General features: G+C 47.7%; 1 protein-coding gene across 4 annotated transcripts in view; it reads right to left on the bottom strand.

Annotated features, from left to right (window-relative positions):
* ATXN10 (ataxin 10) overlaps positions 1-22,886 on the bottom strand; it is a 166,410-nt gene that overhangs the window by 22,319 nt on the left and 121,205 nt on the right. For all 4 annotated transcript variants that reach the window (XM_027070458.2, XM_027070459.2, XM_027070456.2 and 1 more), the window contains one exon: positions 6,702-6,765. In XM_027070458.2, the coding sequence (XP_026926259.1) occupies positions 6,702-6,765 (64 nt within the window). The remainder of the gene's footprint in view (positions 1-6,701; positions 6,766-22,886) is intronic.

The following is a 22,886-nucleotide window of genomic DNA, read 5'->3' as shown; positions in this document are numbered from 1 at the left end:
GGCAGTTCAGGTGAGAGGTCGGTGCAGGTGACTGCCTGCGGTGACCATGAGGCGCAGTGAGCCACAGTAAGAAAGCGTGTGGGGGGATACAAGTGCAGGAGGAGGCAGCGGCGAGATCAGACGGGGCCTCTCAGGCTGTGCTGGGGACTCCGGGTCGTTCCGAGCACGGCGGGCAGTCTTGGGGGTTCTGTAAACGAAGCGTGTTTGGGACAGACGGTGTGGGGGCAGGGAGAGTCCAGAGGCAGAGAGGAAGGATCCTGTTTTGTTTTGCGAGGCCTCACGGGGTGGGTGGGGGGGTCCGTGTTTCCCTGACACCCCGAGGGAAGGAGGGGAACAGGAGTCAGGAAGCCACCGCCGACCCAGGCCGGGGTGAGGAGAGAGTGAACGGGACGGTGCCACCGGAAAAGGAGGAAGTGGACGGCCTTGGGACGTGCTCCAGAGAGAGAATCGGGAAGATGCGGTGACACGTGAGTGGCAGGAGACCGAAAAGGAATCAGCATCGCAAGGGGCTCCCGGATCTCTGGCCTGGAACCATTCCCCCAATTACCGAGGAAGGGGGGCAGCTACGGAGCTATTAACAGTTCAACTGTGGACGCGCTGGGTTTGGAATATCGGGAAGACATACAAGCAGATGAGAGAGCTCTGTCTACAGACTGAGTCTGGGAGCCATGGGTGAGCAGGTATTTGAAACCCCGAGAATACCCAGAATGCAACTCTGTCTCCCCACCCCCACGGTGACCGGACTGGCCCAAGCCCCCATCCCCTCTTGCCTGGAAGACCGGCCGCCACAGCCTCCCTACAGGATTCGCTGTCATTCCGTGGGCCCAGAGAGTGTCTGGCATGTGAAGAACGTTCACTAAACACGGAATGAATAAAGGAAGAAACGGGTGGGACTCCGTAGGGAGAAGAGGCAGGGTGAGGCGAGCACCCCCGGGTTCTGGAATGTCCAGCAGGGCTCCAGCAGGGCTCCAACAGGCAAACGCTGCACAGAAGAGGAAGCAACAAAGGAGCCAGAGAAGAAGGATCCAGAAAGACCTGAGGAAAACCTACAGAAGGTACTATCGTGAGGGCCAAGAAAGAGGCAGTATGTTACAGGCGAGGGATTAATTCTGCCGAACTGAGTTTTAAAATGGTAAGAACAACAGAGCACCACTGGTTCTGGCACACGGTAATGGCTGGCGACAATAAGCAAATGAGGAGGCTTAGGAGCCCACTCACCGATCTACACTCCCTTTTGAAGAGCCACTGGATTTCTTAAAATAAAGACACAAACTCTCAAGCGCAAAAAGAATGTTAGACGCTGAAAAGCAGACAGAAAAGAAGTAACAGGGCACTGGCTTATGGCTGGGTAAGGGGCTCTAGCACCTACCTCAGCAAACCCAAGAAAGCTGGTCCTGAACGGCAGGGAAACACTATGCCCTGCAGAATCCCTCACAGCTCAGATGTTGGTGACCACATGGATCTCTTCAGAAGGTAAAGGTGAAAATTAAAATAGAAGGCCTGTTTGCACACTTAACACATTACCTGTACCCCTAGACCCCCTTTCTCTATCTCAACACAAGACTGGAAGATTCATCAGCTCAACAACAAGGATAAGACAGAGACGCTCTGGCACGGAGGGCACCAGATAGAGTGGAGGGCGCAGACACCATGCGGGAGATGGTGGGATTAGGTGACCGTACATACGCATTAAAATTAAAATGCAGAGATCCTGCAGCTTTCCCAATAAAATGGTGGCATCAGGCATACATTTTCAAACAAACTCAACTAGTTCCCCACCAATGGCCCCACTTTAAAGGAAATTCTAAAAAGACCTCAGGCAGAAGGAAGACGATCCCAGCTGGACAAACAAGAGATACAAGGAGTGAAGGGCAGGGAAAGTAGTAAATATGTGGATAGATCTAAGTGAACACTGACATTAGGGGTTTGAAAACAGAATTAAAGTGTGTAACAGCAGCAGCAGCAGCATGTAAATTGGGGGTGCCAAAATGGTCCTGTATAATCTGGGAAGGGGGTTAGGGGTGCCTGTTGTAATTTTCCCAGGAAACTATTAACAGAATAGAAAAAAACAACAGAGAGCATTTAAATGAGAAAACGATAAAAACTGAATGATACAAAATAATCCAAAAGAAAGCAAGAAAGAGAGAAAAAGAAAATAAAATAGGAAGGACAGAGAGGCTTCAATACAAATAGGTCAGCATTTACATTATATAAAATATAAATGGGCTAAATGCAGGAGCTGAAAGACAGAGACTGTCAAACTAGATTAAGGGGGAAAAAAACCCAACTACATGCTGTTCACAAGAAGCACCTCTGATACAGACAGGTTGAAAATAAAAGAGTTGAAAATGTTACACCATGTAAATAGCAACCAAAAGCAAGTCAGAGGAGCTATATTAATATCAGGTAACAAATAATTTTAGAGATAAAGGGGTTCAATTTATAATGACAACAGGCACATTTCTCAAGGCCTGTCATACACCTTTATCTAATAACACTGCCTCAAAACATACAAAGGAAAAATTTATGTAACTAAGTGAAGAAATAAGACAAATCTATAATCACAGAAGGGTATCTTAAGACTCTATGTAGCTGATAAACCAAAGGAGACAAAAATATCAGTAAAAATATAAAATTTTCACAAACTTCACCTGATACACATGGATAAAATGCTGCTTCCCACTACTGGAGAATAAATGTTCTTTTCAAGCACACATAGAACAGCTGCAAAAAAGTACCATATACTGGGTCATAAAGGCAGTCTCAATAAATTTCACGGGACAGAAAAGTATGTGCTCTTTGATCACAACACATTTATGCTAGAAATCAAGCTCCAAAAGAGAACTAGAAATTTTCAATTTGTTTGGAAATTAAGAAATGCATTTCTAAATACTCCAGGGGTCAAAAAAGAAACCATGACAGAACTTAGGAAACACTTTAAATGTATGGTAACAAAAATAACATACACCCAAATCCATGCAATGGAGCTATAAAAATACATAGAAAAGGATAAAAGCTTAAAATTAAGAATCCTAAATAAATGGACAGATATGCCATACTCATGGACTGGAAGATCCACCCAGTATTGTTTAGATGTCAATTCTCACCAAATGGACTTTAGTCAATGCAACTTCAATGAAGAACTCAATGTGCGGATTTAAATTTTTGTTGGTTAAATTGGTTTGGTTTTTTTTTTTTTTTTTTTTTTGGTTGATTTCATGTGTGTATGTACATGTTGGTGTACATAAACACGTAAGCACACGTGTAGAATCTGACAAGCTGGTTCTTGTATGTAAACTTTTATGTAAAATACAAGTGACCAAAAATAGCCATAACACTTTTTAAAAAGAAGAGACCAGTTGAAGATTTGACTCAACTAATATCAAGACATGTTAGAAAGCGACACATAAAGAGTAAGGACGACAAAGAGATCAATGGAAAAGAAAACAGAGTCCAAATACAGACCCACACATATCTGGATACTCGTGATAAAGAGGGCACTACAGCTAACAACGCATGTTCTTTTCAGGAACTTGGGCTCGGACAATTGTGTGTCCATATGGAAAAATATAGAAATAGACCGCTAACTCACACTATACACAAAAATCAACTCTAAGTGAATTACAGACCTAAACAGAGAAGGTAAAACTATCAAGTGTTCAGAAGATAACACAGATTATCATCCTGACCTCAGGGTTGGAAAATATTTCTTTAACAAGATACACACCAGAGAACTAACCATAAAGGGAAAGTGATAAATTTGATTAACTGTTAATACCTCCTGTTAATTAAAATAAACTAGAAAGAGAATGACAAGATAAGTCACACAACGGGAGAAAGAAAACATTAGTAACCACGTAGTTGATTAAGAACTTCTATTTAGAACATAAAAAGATCTATTACAAATAAATTATAAAGGAAAAACCCAATGAAAAAATAGTCAAAAGGTTTGCTCAAGCATGTTTTATGTCCACTGACACACGTGCGCGCACACACACACACAGACACACACGAAATCCAAATGGCAAGTAAACATGTTAGAGGATGCTCAGCCTTGTCAGTCATGCAGGCAACAGTAAACGAGATCTGTAGTCTTAACTACAGTGGCATGAGAAGAGGGAGGAGTGAAGGTGGTTTATAAGAGAATAAATCTTCATGTCGTAATAAATAGACTCATCAGAACCCAATATACACATCAAGAAACAGCAACAGAGCAGGTTACTTAGGTGTACAAAGCAGCTAGTAAAACAAAGGGCGAAGAGTGAGTTTAAAGTGTGGACAGTGAGTAAGAGGCCTCACTCAGTACCTTTTGGCACTAAAAAAAAAAAAGATGTATTGTTTTGATGAACAGAAAATAGAAGAAAGGAAAACACCTAAAATGGGTGGGGAAGAGTCAATGGGAGGTAAGGAGGCGAAGTCAGGGAAATTAGAGAATTCTCTGGAACACCTACTTCTGAGTCAGAGCAGAGGAGCAGCACGGAAGGGCACTGGTGTGGTTTTATTCCATAATCCGTATCATGTCCTTTTTGCGCTGGTTCAAGTGTATGGCTCCCGTCTAAAACTTGATCCCCTAGGCTCTAATGCCTCTTCGTTTCTGACCATTCAACCATCAATTTCCCTTCTGCTCTGATATCTTACTATGTAGTATCTCCTATCTTATGCATATTTTATAGGCCTTTGCCATCTGGCCGGCTTTGAGAAATAAAACTCCACAGAATGAATGAATATGCGTCATACTGAACTACGTGGGATTTTAACTTATCTTGACAATTTAAAGACTATTCTGGGATCTTGCAGTTCTTCATTAATTATCATTGTAAAGACACCAGTTATCTATACAGATTATCCACATACACTTTTTTCAATTTCGAATGCCGAATAATTTCTCCGCCACAGGAACAGGTTACTGTGGCTTCCCTATATGAGTTCTGTCCCCGCCCTGTGACTCCTAAGGAGGAAGCACAGCAAAATGGCTGGGGATCGGGCACACACCAAGCTTGCACTCTGGGTCTGGCCCGCGGGACGAGGCTCTGAGACTCCCTTGCCGTGTTTCCTCAGCCACAACACGGGGGTGGCGACGACGGCAGCGTGTGCTCCGTGGCGCTGCCGGGATTAAATAAGGTAACGGGCGTAAGCGCACAGCGAGGAGTCCGTGAGTGTTTCTGGAAGGAAGGAGTGAGTGAACGGAGGAGCCGCCCAGGAGGCTGCCAGAGAGACCCTGCAAGCGTGGAACCGCAGGCGGGCCGTCTGCAGAGCCACGACACGCTGTGCGCAAGGGCCGGGCCGTTCCCTGCTCTCGGTCAGAGCCGAGACCAGTGCCAGAACGTCTTCTTCACCAGGAGGCCGGTTTGGGGAGCAGAACGCTGTGGGTGAATGTCTTGTTTCGTGATACATCCTCTTTGTCCTCAGGAAACGCACCACCTGTCCCTGCACCTGAGTGACCTTTCACTGCCTTCCTGTGACCCCCAGCTCTCTTTCCTCCCTTCTTTTTGGGGGCTAAAAGACTTCCAGACTGTGGGGGCAGAGCCTGTAGTGGCTGATTATAATGCGATGCAGCGAACCAACTTTGTTTTGCCTCAAGGACGAGTCTTCCGAGGCTTCTGTCTTTTCCTGACTCAGCTTATAAACTGTTGTGCTCTTTAAAATCGGAGATTTTCTTCTGTTGCTAATCAGACAAATGACAGCGTCGTCAGCACTGGGATGAGCTGTCCTCCCTCCACCTACTTTCCATACACGATTTTTATCAACTCCTTTTGTCTTCTTGACAGAAGCCACAGTGAGGGGTGCTGTTCCCACGCCCCCCCACCCCCATCCCCTGAGCCCCAGGCCGGGCTCCTCACTGTCCCTCAGAGGGTTACGCTCTCAACGTCCTTCCTCGCCAGCCCCGCCCCCAGCAGGCACCCAGGGCGCAAGGGCACGCAGTGGCCAGGGCGAGGGACTGGATGGAGTCCAGCTCTCGCCAGGGAAGTCTCGAACTTACACGGAAATACCGCTCAAACCTCACCAGGCTCAACCTGGCTTCCGGATGTGGTTTCCTCACGGTATCAGAGCGGCTTCCTAGCGTCACTCCTTGGTGAAGTGGACGAAGTAACGGGGTTCCCCGAAGAACCCTACAAGCAGGGTGGTCAACCAAGGGCAAGAACCGGGCTCCCCCCCCACCCCCCCGCTTCGGTAACAGAGGGTCACAGGCCAGAACACGTCAAAGACAGGTAGGTGGTGCCACTAACGTGTTTCTCCCTATTCCTGGGGCCGCAGAGCGCCCCTCGAGCTCCTCTGTCACGAAACCGTTGCTAAAATGGTTCCTCTCAAAGGACTGGATACTTAGAATCTCTAGAGCAAAAGTTAAAAAAAAGCACTATTCTTCACATTTACTCCGAGGAACACACACTTTGGAAAGGTGACGTCGGCGGCAGGAGGCACACAGGGACCCTGGGTGGGCGGTCTTCCCCCCCAGAGTTTAAAGCATTCGTGAGTACAGGGCTGCTTTAGAAGGTCCCACTCACCTTGAACACCAGCTCACTGCGCTGCACAGATGGCAGGAGGGCTGGTCCGGCGTCCCGACTCTGAGAAAGTGGCTTAGTTCTCAGGAACAAGCACCCAAGAAAGCCAGCCGGCCACAGGGCCAGGGAACACCGAGAAAGGGAGTCACACAGAGGGCCCTGACTGTGAACGGATGCTCACGGGTTCACGTGCAAGGATACAGGGGTTGCTGTCATCGATGCTGCAGCTGTCCAGGATCAAGGGGATGCCATCCAGCTCATTCACCTGCAGAGAAACGAAAAGGCACATTTATACACCGAAAAAGGCCTGGGTCAGGGTGAGAGATCACAGACGGTCTGTCTCTCCTGCTGGTCTCCTCACTCACTGCAGTAACGTAACAGCATACTGTTGTATTTAAGCCTGCCACCCCAGTCACAGCGGACGACGAAACTCGACCTCCAACATCGAGGCAGGCAGACACAGCAGGTGTAGACGTTAGTGACCTGCCTGCCCTAATGGAGTCAGACGATGAGACGTTAGTTAACAGAAGACCCTCCTCCTGTCTCTGCTACAGCCCAGCCTCCTGCACCCGCCACCACCCCGACCTCCGACCACGCAGCCCAACACCTATCCCCACCACCTCTGGCCTTGTGGGGTGGGGCGCTAGCGGTCTTCCTCATCCTGGTGAAAGCTGAACTACGCTGTACGTACGTTGTGTCCTCTTCACGCAGACTGTGGAGTTATGACATCCCTCCTGCTTTTACGACACAGTGTTACTTTAGGTTTTATGTGTTATTTGGTAGGATTTGGTAGGGTATTTTGGGGGACGGAGAACGCTCAAAACATTTTCCATTTGATTAAGGGTCATCGTTTCTTTGCTTTCTGCCGTTTCGGCTGATGGGGCTTCATGGGAACAAGCAACTTCTGGAGAGCAGGGGAAACCGGTATCTCAAACACGTACGCCGACCCAGAAATCTTTAAAAGCAGACATGAACAGAAAGGGATACACTATTTTTCTTTTCACCCTTCCTTAAAAATGCGGGGGCAACTGGAAAGCCATGTAAAAAAGGATAAAATGGATCTCTCCCCAGCAATGTTCACCAGGGTAAACGCCAAACGAATCTGAGTTTATTAAGTTTAACAGTACTAGTAAGTGGACAGTTTTTCTACACTAAGAGTAGGAAAAGCTTCCCAGACTATGACTTAAAATCCAGAAGCAACTGGGAAAAGAGGTTTTTAAAATTTGCCTGCAGTTCTTTAAAAAGCAAATTAAGGGGCAGCGCCTGGGTGGCTCGGTCAGTTGAACGTCCAATTCTTAATTTCAGCTCACATCATGGTCTCATGGTTCGTGGGTTCAAGTCCTGTATTGGGCTCTACACTGTGAGGAGCCTGCTTGGGAGTCTCTCTCTCTGCTCCTCCCCTGCTCACGCTCTCCCTCTCCCTCTCTCTCTCAAATAAGTAAACATTAAAAAAAAAAAAGGCAAATAAAAGCCAGGAAAGTTATTTGTGAAATATTACAGGCAAAAGGTTAATATTTCAATATACAAAGAACTTGTAAAAACTGAGAAAAGATCAGCAATCCAACAGAAAAAGAATGGATCAAATGCATGAACAGAAACGGCACAGAAACAAAGAAATGCAGCTGGACCACGGAGACATCAGAAGATGTTCAACCTTGCAAACTGTTACCACGCGGAGACACCACCTCTCGCCCGTCAGAGCGGCAAGCGAGCGAGTCTGACAACCCACGCAGGCGACGGGGAAACAGGCGTCCTCGCACACTGCTGGAGCGAGCGCTAGATGGCACGATGCCCGTGGACGGGCTGCACCAGGTGAAGCACCTACTCGCTGATCCAGCCCTCCGAGTCCTAGGGCAGCACCTCCGACTGCACTGTCCCACGGAGGCTTTGCCTGCACAAGGTTACTCACTACAGCACAGTTTTAGGAGATACAATTCACACACGGTAACGCGCACCTTTTAAAGGATAGAGTCCAGTGGATTTCTTTTCTTTCAAATTTGAGACAGAGAGAGAAGGGGAGAGTGGCGTAGGGAGAGAGAGAGAGAGAGAGAGAGAGAGAGAGAATCTCAAGCACGAGCGTGGAGCCCGACACGGTGTCTGATGCCACGACCCCGGGATCAGGACCTGAGCCGAAACCAAGAGTTGGACGCTCGACCGACGGAGCCACCCAGTGGGTTTTAGTTTTATTCACAAAGTTGTACAACCACCACCTCTACCCAATTTTAGAACATTTTTATTATCCCAGGGAAGAAACTCCATACCCATCAGTCATTCCTCATGTCTCCTCCGTCCAGCCCTTAGCAATCTCTGATCTTTCTGTCTACGGATTTGCCTATTCTGGACATAGCGTACAAATGGAATCTTTCGATGCGTGGCCTTTTCTTTCAGTTAGCATGATGCTTTCAAGGTTCATCCAGCACCGCGTTCCTTTTTGTGGTTAAATAATATTCCACTGTCTGGAGAGACCATGTTTTATTTATGTGTTCACCTGTAGATGGGCATCTGAGTCATTACGGTTTTGGGTATTGTGACCGTGCTGTGAGCATCTGTGTACATGTTTTCGAGGGGATATTTACGTTCAGTTTTCCTGGCTGCGTACCCCGAGAGAGGAACTGCTTGGTCCTGGTAACATCTGGAGGAACTGCTGGGGTGCTTTTCAGAGTGCTGTGCCGTTTTCTAGTCCACCAGCAACCTATGAGCGTTCCAACTGCTCCACGTTCTCACTGGTGCTTGTCGGTGTCTGTCTTTTATTTTAACCATCCTGTGGGTGTGAGGTGACGTGTCACCGCGGTTTGGATTCGCATTTCTCTGACAATTAGGGATGTTGCATACAGTGCAACTTATGAAAACAAAGATCCTGGAAGCAACTCAGGTGTTCTCCGATACGGGCCGGCTGAACGAATGATAGCACAGACGCAACCACTTCCGTGTAGCTGTGAAAATGAGTGAAGAAGGCCCAATGCACTACCTGGAGGGATCACCGGGATACGGCGGTAAGTGAGAAAAGCAAGCCGCAGACAGGCTTATACGTGAACCTTCCGTGTAATAAAGGAGGAGAAATATACAAACTTTCTTATAGTTCCCAAAAGACACAAGAAAGGGTTAAATAAAAAACTAATAATGGCTGTCCACAGGGCATGAGGAGAGAATGAGACAGAAGCAGCAGGAAAGGGAGGCAGATGTCTGCGAATGCACCTGGTCATACAATTATGACTTTGGAATCCTACATATATTTTATATAATTCTCTACAATTAAACTTGTAACGGATGTTAACTACACTTATTGTGTTGATAACTTCACAACACACAAATACTGAGTCGTTACTTGACTATGAGCACAGTACGTTACGTCAATTACATCTTAGCAGAAAAATCAAACTTACAAAGTTATACAAATAGGGAACAGAAACACATTAATCCGATGGCATGTAAAACAAAGAAAAATTACCACAAAATCAAAACAGTATTCGACTTCACACCCCTAGCGAGACGTATCCAAAGCTCAGAGAGAACTGCACAGAATCTTAGAACTCTGCTTCCTATTGGTATCGTTATTCTGAACCGTTATGCACTTATTTTTTTAATGTGTATTTATTTTTGAGAGAGAGAGAGAGAGAGAGGGAGAGAGAAAATGAACGGATGGGGGGGGGGGCAGAGAGGGAGAACCAGAATCTGAAGCAGCCTCCAGGCTCCGAGCCATCAGCACAGAGCCCAACATAGGGCTTGAACTCACGAACTGTGAAATCATGACCTGAGCGGAAGTCGGACGCTTAACCAACAGAGCCACCCACGTGCCTCTATATTTAGTTTAAAGCAAATGGGTCATTCGTGCTATTAAGGAACTAACATTTTCAGCATAAAAAAAGGATTAAATCCAGAAAATAATTTTACGCTTAAATTAGAAATATTAGCAAGATTTCGTGATATATTTTTCAATTTCCAAAAAGTATTTATTTCCTAGCTGTTCACTGAAAAGGCCTAGACGTGAAGAGAAGCATCCCTCCCAGGATCGGATGAACTACAGATCCTCCCTGACTTACGACGGGGTTATGTCGCGATGAACCCATCGCTACCACCCCCTGCCTACCGAGCGCCACTGCTTAGCCCCGCTGACCCGAATCACGTTCAAGCACTTGCAAGAGCCTACGGATGGACAAAATCATCTACCGCAACGCCTATTTGGTGATGAAGTGTTAAGTATCTCTCATGTAATTTGCTGCACAGGAAGGGAGAAACTGAAAGGCTGAGGAGTACGCAACAGGTGTCGGCGTAACCGTTGCTGCTGACCCTCGTGATCGCGAGGCTGACCGGGAGCCGTGGCCGCTGCCTGGCGTCGCGAGAGAGGGGCGTACCGTGCATCGCTAGCCCAAGAAAAGATCCACACTCAAAACTCCAAGCACAGTTTCTACTGAACGCGTTCTCACTTCCACACCATTATAAGGTTGACGATCCGTAAGCTGAGCCCACCGTCAAGTTGGGGACCGTCTGTAAATGCACGTCCCGGTGAAAGATGGAAGATCTCCACCTGCCTGTGATGCACAGACCTGCTGAAGAGCACTGTGACCAGCTGTCCTTGGTTTCCCCAAGGCAGACAGGAAGAGAATAAATCTAATTTCTGCAATTTTTTCTAGGTGCCGGAAACAGGGTAAGAAATGTCCTACTATTTAATAGGCATCTGGCACACACTAGGCAATGACAAATACATCCACGATTTCCACATTCCGGCAGAATGCCAGGGTAAGCTGTACTGGCTCCATTTTCCTGACAAAGGAAGTGGGGCTCATGGGTTAAATATCGTCCCCAGGGTCACTTCACTAAAGAGTGCTATTCAAAGTCTAGAGGCCACCGTCAGTCAGTGAAAACAGACAGTGAGAGGGAAAAGTCAGAAAGGGCGCTAACAGTTCAACAGGGTTATGCTGTGTCTCCTGAATCTTGTAATAAAATCTAGGTTTGAAGCATCTATGTCTTTTTAAATTTTTGATTTTTTTTTCTAGTAATTCATTTGTATTACATTTTATAAACATATTGGTCTAGGATGGCTTGGGGGAAAGATAACCCGTTCTTCGGCACAGAGAGTTTGGGAGGTTAGGACACTAGAGAGGGCTGGACCGGGAAGGGATCACGGGTTTGAGAAGCGCAGAAGGAAATTTTATGGCCAAGCTGGTAGCGGCCCCACCTGAGACCGAATTCAAAGCTTCCCGAGGCAACCCTTGCACCGAACGTCTCCTCCCACAGCCCACGGCACACCCGCCAGCGGGACCGGGGTGCTGACTGTGACGTCTTCAAAGGGGAGGGAGAGCTACCGTCAATGCCTCTGCCCTGGGGTGAAGACGAGGGGTCCAGAAAGGAGCAAGAGCCTGGCGACGGGCACAGCAAGGAAGCAGCTGACCCTCACCAGCCCTCTGCAAGGACGTGATCTAATCCTCCTGGAACATACGTCAGCCTGGTGTCGGACGCTATCACACAGGGCTCACAGGGAAGGCCTCCTTGCAGAAGTGACACGTGGCTGGGGAGGCGAATAAACTGGCACTGAATGGACAAAGGGGGGGGGGGTGCGCTGTGGAGAAGGCTTTGCAGGGACAAGAGCATGTGCAAAAGCTAGGAGATCAGAAGGAACACGGAGCGTTCCAGGAGCTGGATGTGCAGCACAGCCCTGGGATTAAGAGTGAGGACTGTGGTTCCCAAAGCCTGGTTCTGCAGCAGTGCTGAGCTGTGTGACTTTGGACAAGTCCTTTAACCTCGGAGACTTGCCAGTCTCGCCCATAAAACGGAATGACGGGGCTCACTTCCAAGGGCAGCTGTGAGAACGGAATCGATGGCTTCCGCCAACGCTCGGTGACGGGCAGCGGGACCGGCGGCAGCAGCTGTTAGTCCTACTGCCAGCAGGAAGTTCAGTTGCTTGGAGTGAGGAGTGAAGCCCCTGAAGGGCTGAGGGAGAAGCTTCAGGATAACTTCACCCAGCTGGGTTTACGACCCCACTCTGTATTGGCAAAACAGTACCTTTATTTAAAAAAAAAAAAAAAATTTTTTTTTTTTTTTTTTTTTTTTTTTTTTGGTGAGGAATAAAAAACTATCGAGGATCTATTATTTGATGCGAAAAAAAAATCTCATTTGCTTGGGGGGATAAAGTAGAATTCTCAGATATGCGAAATGGGCAAAATTTCCTGTGAAGGACACGAAATCACGTGCTAACAATGGAAACGTGAGCAGCATTAAGGGTGAATTACAGAGCCCTCGAAGATCACAGTCACGGGGGAGTCGTGACTGAATCGAGGGCATGCTTTCCTAGGTGAGTATTTCACATTCACACCGCTCCATTATGAAATGATACGAGGTCAATTTTTATAGAGATACACGAAACGTGTAGCACATAAATATGACAGGGACGACAGTGGCACTGTGACAAACGCATCATCGTTCACTTCAGGAGCAGTGACTGACGACACCTCTGTGCTACGACCAAGCTCAAGCTTACTGCCGCAGCTACGAGCGTGGAGCTCTGTCTGGGGCAGGGGAGAACAATTAGGAAGTTAACAAGTTTTCTTCTGTTCACACTTCATAAAACAAGGAAGCTGTTTGTTTTCTTACCTAACATGTTGGGAATTGATTCTATACCCATAACAAATGAGTCACAAGCTGTAGTTCACATGAAGGAGCCAAGCTCAGTCAACACTTTCACAAGGTAACACATCTCAACGAGACAGCGAGTCTGGCTTAAACAAACGAACATTTAGCCCCTGGAAATAAAGTGTAAACAGAAGGACAACTAATTGATTTGCTAACTGTTCCTCCCACCTGGGCCAATCGGCTGGGAGAGCGTTCTATGCACAGTGCACACGCCCAGCCCTGCACTGGTATGCTCCCTTGGGGGAACCTACTGGATTGACAGAGAACACAGCCTCAACTACCCGGCTGCTGTCACGTCAAACGGAAAATACAAAAATCCAAGAACCCGAAGAAAGCAAGGGCACGGTACCAGCACAGCACCTTATCTCCTACCTGAATACACAGTGAAGCGAGCCTGACTGACCTGACACGCGGCAAAAATGTGTTCACCACACAGCTCCTCAAAGCAAACACATACACAAATAAAGAGATCATCAGAGGCCTCGTTCCAAAGCCGATCAACGACGAGCGTGGGCGCGGCAATGCTCACACAAGGACCCCCGTCCGGATGAAGCCATCCTCAGACGTGCCGACAACCAACTCAAAGGGCCTGGAGCCCAGAGGCAATGCTGGATGAAATGGACCGTCCGGTCAGAGATGTGGACGCACCCACCCACCCATGGGCAGGACTCAGGTGTCATCCCAACCACCTGGAAGGACGGGGGACACTCTGGAGACAGACAGAACTACATGAGAATCCCGGCTCAGGGATCCTGTCAGCCGTGGAAACTTGAGGAGCTCCCTGAACATCAGGAAGTCTAGATTTTATGTGACAAGGGGGTCACGCCCATGTCACGGGGTCACGGTGAAGATCCACGAGGAAGCATTCGGCATGGCCCCCCGCACGCAATCAGGACGTGAGAAATGGCAACACGCTTGTGATACTGTTTTCACTTGTCCTGAGACTCTGGAAGTTTCCTTCACGGCCCACACTTGAAAAGGGCTGGACACGGGGCTCCTGTGCCAACGGCGAGTTGAGCTGTGGCAAAGCTCCGGTACATCAAGACTTACACTTCCATGACCAGCCAGTAAGTAGATACGGTGAGTCTAGGTGTTTTGTGCAGCTTCGTGCTGGGCACTTCATGGCTCCCCTTCATGGGCACGTTGGGATCAAGTAATGGTGCTCCTCCAGAAGCTTCAGGGCAGCACAGGGCCTGCGTTCCACAGACACGCTTTCTCTACAACTCTGAGCATAAGGCTAGGCCAGTGGTTCACAACCCTGGGTGTCCACATCAGCATCCCCTGGGAGGTGTCCAACACCTGTGATCCTGGGATCCTGTGGTCCCAACCCGAAAATAAACACGTCCCAATCTCGGAGAGTGAAGCCTGGGCGTCAGAGCCGCAGACGCACTCTTCCGGAGATTCCGACACGCAGCCGAGCTGATGATTCCTGACCTGCGCCAAGTGCGAGAGCACCCACTGAGCCGGCGTCTGGGACCCACCGCAAATCCTGAGAGAAGCCCCTAAAATGGAGCACGACGGCATTCCCATTCTCCCCTCTGGAGCTCTGCTCTCCTTGTTCCTAAACCAAGCTCTGCTGAGCCGTGACAAACACACAGCAGATCACAGCTGCACCTGCACCACCACAGACACATCAAGGCCAGAACCTCACGGCCCAGAAAGCTCCCACGCGTGTCTGCAATCTCTGCGGCTTGCCCGCCAGGTTTCGTCAGCCACGGAGCTGCTTTCTGCCACTTACGAACCCTCTCTCTTTTTGTTTGTTTCTTTCTTTTTTTTTTAAAAGTGGTTGCTCTGGGGTTTAGAGTAGGCATCTTTAACTTGCTGTGGTCTATCTACAAATAATGTTATACAAATAACATGTTACTGTTTCACACACGATGTAAGAATCCCACAACCGGACACTCCACTTGACGTTGGGGCTCTCGTACGTTTACTTCCACGTCCGTCATAAACCCGCAAATACACTGCGATTATGATAAGGTATTTCGGTTTTAGCTACATATTTCCTTTTCTGGTGTTTTGACTTCTTTGTATAGAGTCAGGTCTCCATCCAGCACCATTTTCTTCCACTTCATTCAACTTCCCTCGATACCGTCTCACAGCACAGTTCTACTGACGGCAAATTCTTAGCTTGCGTCTGGGGAAATGGCTTTATTTTACTTTCATTTTTGAAGGCTATTTGAGCTGGATATATAATTCCAGATTGACAGTTTTTGCACTTTAAAGATGTTATTGCACGGATTCCTGTTTTGCATCACTGCTCCAGAGAAGCCTGCTATCAGGAAGCCTTGTATCTTTGCTTTTCTTGATTGGCAGGCAACGGTCAGTGTGTCAGAGAGTAAGGGCACAGCAGAAAGATGAACCACCACCAACGGGGGTTCTTTGCAAACATTAACAGAAGGAAAAAAATTCCAAGAAGACTGATGAAGAAGAGAGAGACATCTATTTAAACAGAACAGAATGAAAAGAGACAAAAAGGTACAGAAAACACAGATTACAATAAAACATTATGGATTTTATGAAAACAACTGGAAGTCTAGATGGAATGAATATCTCTGAGGAAAGGAGAAAATGTCAACACTGACAGGATAAATCAAAATCCTGAACAGAACAATTTAAATACTTAAATTTAAATGATTTAATGATACAAATATGACCAAGACTCACTGACAAAACAAAGACCCAAGGGCTCTCCAAGTGAGTGCCACCGAATTTTTCAGGACCACATAATCTATTATGTATGTAAGTTGTTTCAAAACAACAGGCAAAGAGAGAAAGCTTCCTAAACCTACTCTGACTTGGTTCAAAACCAGCATCACACAGAGCAGTGTAAGAAAATCACAGGCCTGTTTAACTTTTAACAGGGACCCCTCCCTGCTCCACACAAAAAAGTCCCACAGAGAGTATTAGATGAACAAAATTACACATGCTACAAAAGTTCCTCACGATCCTAACGTCAACTAGAAAATGTACAGTAAGCATCCTCATTAAAGTAGTAATAATTATCTCAATATCACGGAAAAAAACATCTGATAATGGTTAGCACTGGCTTAGGACTTTTTTTTTCTTAATTCTCAGAAAACTGGAGAACTTTTTTAACTTGAAAAGGGCTATGTGCCAGGAACTTGTAATAACCATCATACCTAAGAGAAAATTTAGGTAGATTCTGAGACCAGAAAAAAACACAAGAAGATGGTCTTCTTATTCTGATGCAGAAAAACAAACAACGAAATACTGCAACTTAAAAAGGTCTTTGTTTGGAGCGTTCAGTCTCTGGAAATCAATAAGGAGTCCGAGTGGCTGTGAACAATGCTTCGGACTCACGGTCAGAATGGAAGCAGAGGAAGAACGAAAAGAGAAGAAGGTAATCAGGCTGATTTAGATGAAGGAAGAGTGTTTCTTTGTTTTGTTTTTTTTTTAGGAGAAAAAGTTGAAATCTTAGAGGATAGATTCCCCAGATAGAACATGGAAAATAATTATCTAGAAGGCTAGGAAATTATCTAAAGGGAAATGAAAATGCATCCAGTCCCAACTGCTCTCAGAGATGGGGTAGATGGGTTAGTTGTTACCGGAACAGAAGACTGGGGCCCCGCAAAACCCAGGACAGGACAGAAACATGGTCTCGGCTCACTGGGATTGCTCTTACGAGGGAGAGCAGTACCAAAGAAATGAGCGAGGACACCACCCCTCAGTGTCACAGGCCACCAACCGTCACAGACTAACTGAAGTCCTGCAGAAGCAGAAACTCAGAACTTCTATGTCAACGCTCTTTCCCTCACAAACCAGAGACTTCCTGCTACCTGGCAGCAAAGACTAAGCACTGGTGTCTGGGGACCCGCTTTTGCTCGGGGGTAACTATCAGAGGACTGGGAAAGGACGTATTTTCTAACTCTGGTGTGGGGACACCGGTGCTGTGATAAGCCTGTGCCCTCGTACCTTTTTTTAATTGTAAGAAGCGAGGCATGTCAGAGATTTGGTACTGGGGTTCTTGAACCTGTAAGGCCCCAACCAGGCCTGCAGCAGGTGGAGTCCTGACCCCGGGCAGGCATGAAGAGCCCCTCTGGGTGGGATTCAGCAGAATAAGAAACCGGAAAGGATACATTTTAAACCTCAGTCTCTTTGAATTTCAACTCTTAAGGACAGAGAATATGACTAAGGTCTTGGACTTTAATTTAAAATGGAATGTAATCTTCGGATTTTAATGTCTCCCTGGGAATTTGATAATGAGATAGAATTAATATTCAAATTTAGAGGTACCTCTGGTGGGCATTTTATTATTACACTGAATTTCGTCTCTTAATAGGGAATGAATTTTGTGCCTTGGGGTCAAAGTGACTTTGGAGTTAATTTAATTCATGGATCGGGGTGACCCACTTAAGGGTCCTGTGGGGGCAGAATCTCCACTCTCCACCAACGGTCCAGGAGAAGGAAAGGCCCTGGTCGGTATAAGCAAAGTGGCCTCCTAATGAAGCTGGGAGCAGACGGTCCTGACACCTGAGGTTCTCCCCACAGAAGGGACCCACCCTTGGCCCAATACCTTAGCAGAACAACTACGAAACCCAGAAACAGTGCTGAGAGGGGCAGACATCCGCTCTCTGTATGTTGTGGAGACAGCTGTATTAGCACAACCTTCCGTGGCTTCTCTATGCCCTCCACTGGCTCCTTCCCAGTGCAGCGACCATCAGACTAGTGAGTCTGGTTGTATGAAGTCCGTGGTATACAGATGTGCTGGTCTGTCTGACTCTTTCATTAGATGCCGGGGTTTTCAACTACATGAAGCTCGCTTCTTTCACTCCTGTATCCCTTGCCCTGCCCTTCGATTAGATGTCAGGAACTAGTTGCTGAAAAACTCTGTGTATGTGACAGCTCTTTTGACTGACCCCACGCACACATCCACATGCCAACAGGTAAACAAGGTCCTTGTGCCCGTGAAACTTAGTACGCAGGGGTGGGGGAGCGCGGGACGCGTACGGAAGAGAGCACAAGCAAGAAATAAGTAAATAAAAACACACTACAAATTAGAATAATTGCTATAAAGGAACTATAAACAGGATGAGCCACTAGAGAGTGACAGAGGAGGCTCTATGTGAGACAGGGGGTGGGGATGGCAGGTAATGCTTTCCTATAAAATGGTGACGTCTGAACTAAGACCTGAGTCATGGAAAAGCACTCAGCGATCTCGAGGGAACCCAGATCACCCGAGGTTGAGGGAACCAGGGGTGGAAATAGTCAAACATATCCAAGTGACAGAAAGGAAATCAGCATGGCTGCGTGCAGGGGAGTACCGGTAAAATGGCAGGGGTGAGGCTGTAAAGGCAGGAGCCAGAGCCTCCAGAGTAGCGGGTGGTTCTCAAAGCAGAGTCCCTGGAGCAGCAGGACAAGCATCACCTGGGGACTTGTTCTTCCGAAACGCACATCCTGAGCCACCCCCAGCCCTACTGAGTCAGACCCTGGGGTCAGGGCCCAACAGACAGCTGTTGAACGGATCTTTAGACGATTATGCTGCGTGTTGAATTTTAAAAATCACTGTGCCTCTCAATCCTCCCTGTGAATCCGAATCACCTGGGGAGCTTTTAAAAAGCAATGCCTGGGGGCGCCTGGGTGGTGCAGTCGGTTAAGCGTCCGACTTCAGCCAGGTCACGATCTCGCGGTCCGTGAGTTCGAGCCCCGCGTCGGGCTCTGGGCTGATGGCTCAGAGCCTGGAGCCTGTTTCAGATTCTGTGTCTCCCTCTCTCTCTGCCCCTCCCCCGTTCATGCTCTGTCTCTCTCTGTCCCAAAAATAAGTAAACGTTGAGAAAAAAAAAAAAAAAAACTTAAAAAAAAAAAAAAAAAAAGCAATGCCTGGGTCCCACTTGGTCAACCTAATCTGAATCCTGGGGACGATGGTCCAGGCATAAAAACATACATGCATGTACGTATTTTACAGGCCCCCTAGGTGATTCGGCTCCCTGGAATACAGTCTTGAAGGGCAGGAAAATAACTTAGGTCTTTTCTTTCCTAAGTGTAAAATGAGCCATCGAAGATTTTTACAGGTGAGCGAATCCAATCTGGATTTTCAAAACCATGACCCCTGGCTGCCACATAAACACGCGGGCGGGAGAGCCGGTGCTCGGGGCAGGGGAGTGGGAAGCGGACCCAGGCAGGGCGGCCATGGTGCGCTGGGGATAAAATCCCACACCACTGACGGGAGGCAGATCCCGCGGGAACTGCTTTCTCAAGTGAACAAAAGAGAACTCCAAGATTCTAAGTTTCTGGAGGGCTGGTTATCATTTACTGAGATACAGAAGGGCTCTGGGGTGGAGCAAGTGAACGGACTGCACTTTGGGAGTGAGGCGCTCGGAGACATCCAAGTGGGCGTCAGCGGTTCTATCCTGTATTTCCTGTAAGGAGAGTGTGGGCCGCCATGTACCCCAGCGTGGACCCTGGGGGGCAGGTCTGGGCCCCAGAGATACACGTTGGGGTCATCTGCACACAGATGGGCTTTAAAGCCCGGGACTAGGGGTCTCCCTAGAGAAAGGCTCAGGACCAAGTCCTGAAGCATTGAAACATTTGGGGGTCTCAGGAGAGAAATCTTTGTGCTTCCTCTAGAACTTTGGTATCATCACCAAATACTGTCTAATGCAAAGGTTTCAGTAATCCAACACTAGGTACTACAGGCAACTGTTAAGCACTCTCCCTGGAGTAATTTGTAAGCAATATGAGTATTTTCTTCCTGGAAGGAGGTCATCAGTAACTGAAAAGCCACAGCGACAAGATTTTCTTCTAAAAGTCACAGTGATGGGGCACCTGGGTGGTTCAGTTGGTTAAGTGTCCAACTCTTGATTTCGGCTCGAGTCATGATCTCACGGTTTGTGGAGTAGAGCCCTGCACCGGGCTCTGTGCTGGCAGCCTGCCTGGGATTCTCTCCCTCTCCCTCTCCCTGCCCCTCCCCCATGCGCTCTCTAAATAAATAAATAAACATTAAGAATAAGATAAAAGTCACAGTGATCATCACATTATTTGTCCACTCATCATTTTTCAGGGTGACTTTTTAGAAGCTTATTTCTTTTTTCTTTTTAAATGTTTTAAATGTTATGTGGGCTGCAAATTGTTTCCCTTGTTAAGATTATATAGGAATAACACATATATACGTACGTACGTACCTCACTAAACTGAATAAAAAATACTTTAATCCCAACTAACTCGCTCTGTGCCAGCCCAGACCTTGAGAGGAACGGAAAAGAACTCGATGGGGAGTTCAACCTCAAGATGGCTCGTCTCCGTTCAGTCCGCCTACTGCCCGCCCAAGGTACAGAAATGCCAGCCTTGTTAGCAGAGGCTGGAAGGTGGGAGAGAAATAACCAGCGGGCTCACCATTCCCTGAGCCCCCCCCCCCCCCCCCCGGTCCCTCCATGCTTGAGGGCAAAGGGGCCCAGCAGCAGGGGAGGACGGAAAAGGTCAGAGTCCACTTCGGCCAAGGATCACCACCCTGCAATCTCCCCCCCAACCAGGCTGCCATCAAGGATCTGATCCCTTCTCTCGGGGGCCAGGCCTGAGCCCCGAGGAGGGGACAGATCCCATCCGTGAACGTGTTCGTGTACCGCCAGTCTGTGTTCGACCCGTATGTATTGACCCGCGCACACATCTTAAAAAATGAAAATCATCTTTATATATGTATGCTATTCTACATCTTCCTGTATAATAAAAATTCTCTGAAGATGTGGTTTTTAAAATGGTATATGCTGTTCTGTCACTGCAATCCACCAAAATTTAATCCTCCCCTACTCAGGATTCTTACGTAATTTCCAAAATTTTACCAACGATATAACAAACACCCACGTATCAGCATTTTTACTGTGTCGCTGATTATTTCCTTTGCAGAAACTCCCCAAGGGAAAACTACTGGGTGAAAAAACATAATCATCTTTAAGTCTCTTCGATAAACTGCTCCCCGTCAGGGTCCCACCAATTCATATCACCCTAACAACTGCCCACTCTATCCTTACTGACCATGCGTTAGTTTTTCTAAAGTTGCTTTTGTTAAACAGACGAAAACTTTTATTTTCTAGCTTCACTGAAAATGAAAAAAAAAAAAGAAATGCTCAGGAGTTTTCCATTTTTCCACCTGCCAGAGTTTGGCAACTGAGAGTTTCAGGAGGTAAAAGGCCTTTAACAGTAAAGTCTTGGGGAACAGCTAACACGCATAGCAGGGTTGCCCTCGGAGTTCTGAAACCCGAGTCAGGAAGGACCCACAGGTCTTGCAATGGGGCAAACGTGCGGGCAAGATGACAGCCAACGGGGAGACGGGTCTCGGCCCCGCTTCCCACAGGGACTGGGACACCACAGAGCCTCGGTGCGAACACCCGCAAAGGGCGGACAGTGCCGACGGCAGGGCGGTGGCGGGGGAGGCAGGGGTGACGGAGGCTCGTTCAGAGACCGCGCCCCGCAGGCGAACCTGGCCAAGACCCCACGAGGCTGGGCATGCTGGGAAAGAAGAGCCCGTGGAAAGTAAGCCACAGAGGAGACGGGCTCTCCAATTCCACAGGACGACTCACCAGGGCAACACGGCCGCGTTCTGCCAGAGCTCACGGACAGACAAAGAAGCTTTTCAACAACGTAACACTGCGACTTTTAAAAGTACTCCCCAGTACAAAGCACAATATGATTCATAAAAGTATTTTGTACGCCCAACTACCAGATTCCAGGAAGACTAACAACTAACTGTTCTTTAGCAAACATCTGCATCTGAATTTAGTGCGATTTTCTCATGAATTCCTCACCCAGCAGATAAAATCTTTGTTGAAATGATGAATGAAACGAGCTGGTTTTGAAGGAGCTTACTACTATTCTGCTTGCAGGACTGAAGAAAACAGTAACTGTTTTGAAGTGAGGAGGGCACAGGAGACACACGGATGACACCGTGGTGGCCGAGTATGGAATCAGTGTGCAGCTACAGATGTCCCTGCTTCCACCCTGACCGATTACTAAACTACCACACACCGCAGGGCCGGATGTCAGAAAGGAATTTTCAACTGATCTGGAATGCAAAACGCCTTCCAGTGTTTGGTCTCAGAGGATGAGGTCCTGGGGGAAGGGGCGCGCCTCGCGCACAGCACTGTTTGTGACGCCGGGCCCTCCGCTTCGTCAGGCTTCCACGTCCCGAGGGGCACGTGAGCCGCAGCGGCTCCGATGAGTCACCCTGGTCTCACAGGGAAAAAAGGGCGAAACGCTCCTACCGCGAAGCAGAGGGCGTCACTTAACCAGGGGGCGAGGAAAGGGAAGGTCTTGCACAACACCTGGTTTCCAGAAAGTGCCCAATAAAACGGCAGGGAGTAACATAATCTTTTTTATTTGTCCTTCTACTTATCGCATTTTTGTTGCATTCTTTGCGAAGAACTCGAAACAAGCAGAATTAGAAGGAAAGAAGCAGACGCGCAAGGTGACCTTTGCCACCATAGTCATTTCTGGAAGACGGTTTCATCAACAAAACGTCAGAAGTTGTGCAGTGAGATATGTGAAGAGCGAGATGAAAGGCCACTGTTTTTAAGCAGAAGCAGGAGAAAACACGTATCAGGACGTGAGCTGATCTCTAGTGTACTCGAGAGCCCGCGACTTAAAGCTCCACTCCATTTAGCAGCCTCCTTACAGCGCCACAAGATACGACTTGAGAAAGCAGTAAGACCAGGAAGGGATCGGTAAAGCGTGTCAGCGGCAGGGAAAACAGAGCAGCTCAGGAGAGTTGTTTTGGCACATCTGTGCTATCACACACAGCTACGTTTA

Source organism: Acinonyx jubatus, chromosome B4, assembly GCF_027475565.1.
Source record: "Acinonyx jubatus isolate Ajub_Pintada_27869175 chromosome B4, VMU_Ajub_asm_v1.0, whole genome shotgun sequence".
Classification (NCBI taxonomy): Eukaryota; Metazoa; Chordata; class Mammalia; order Carnivora; family Felidae; genus Acinonyx; species Acinonyx jubatus.
Note: the sequence above shows the minus strand (reverse complement) of the source record. Positions and strands in the feature narration are given on the sequence as shown.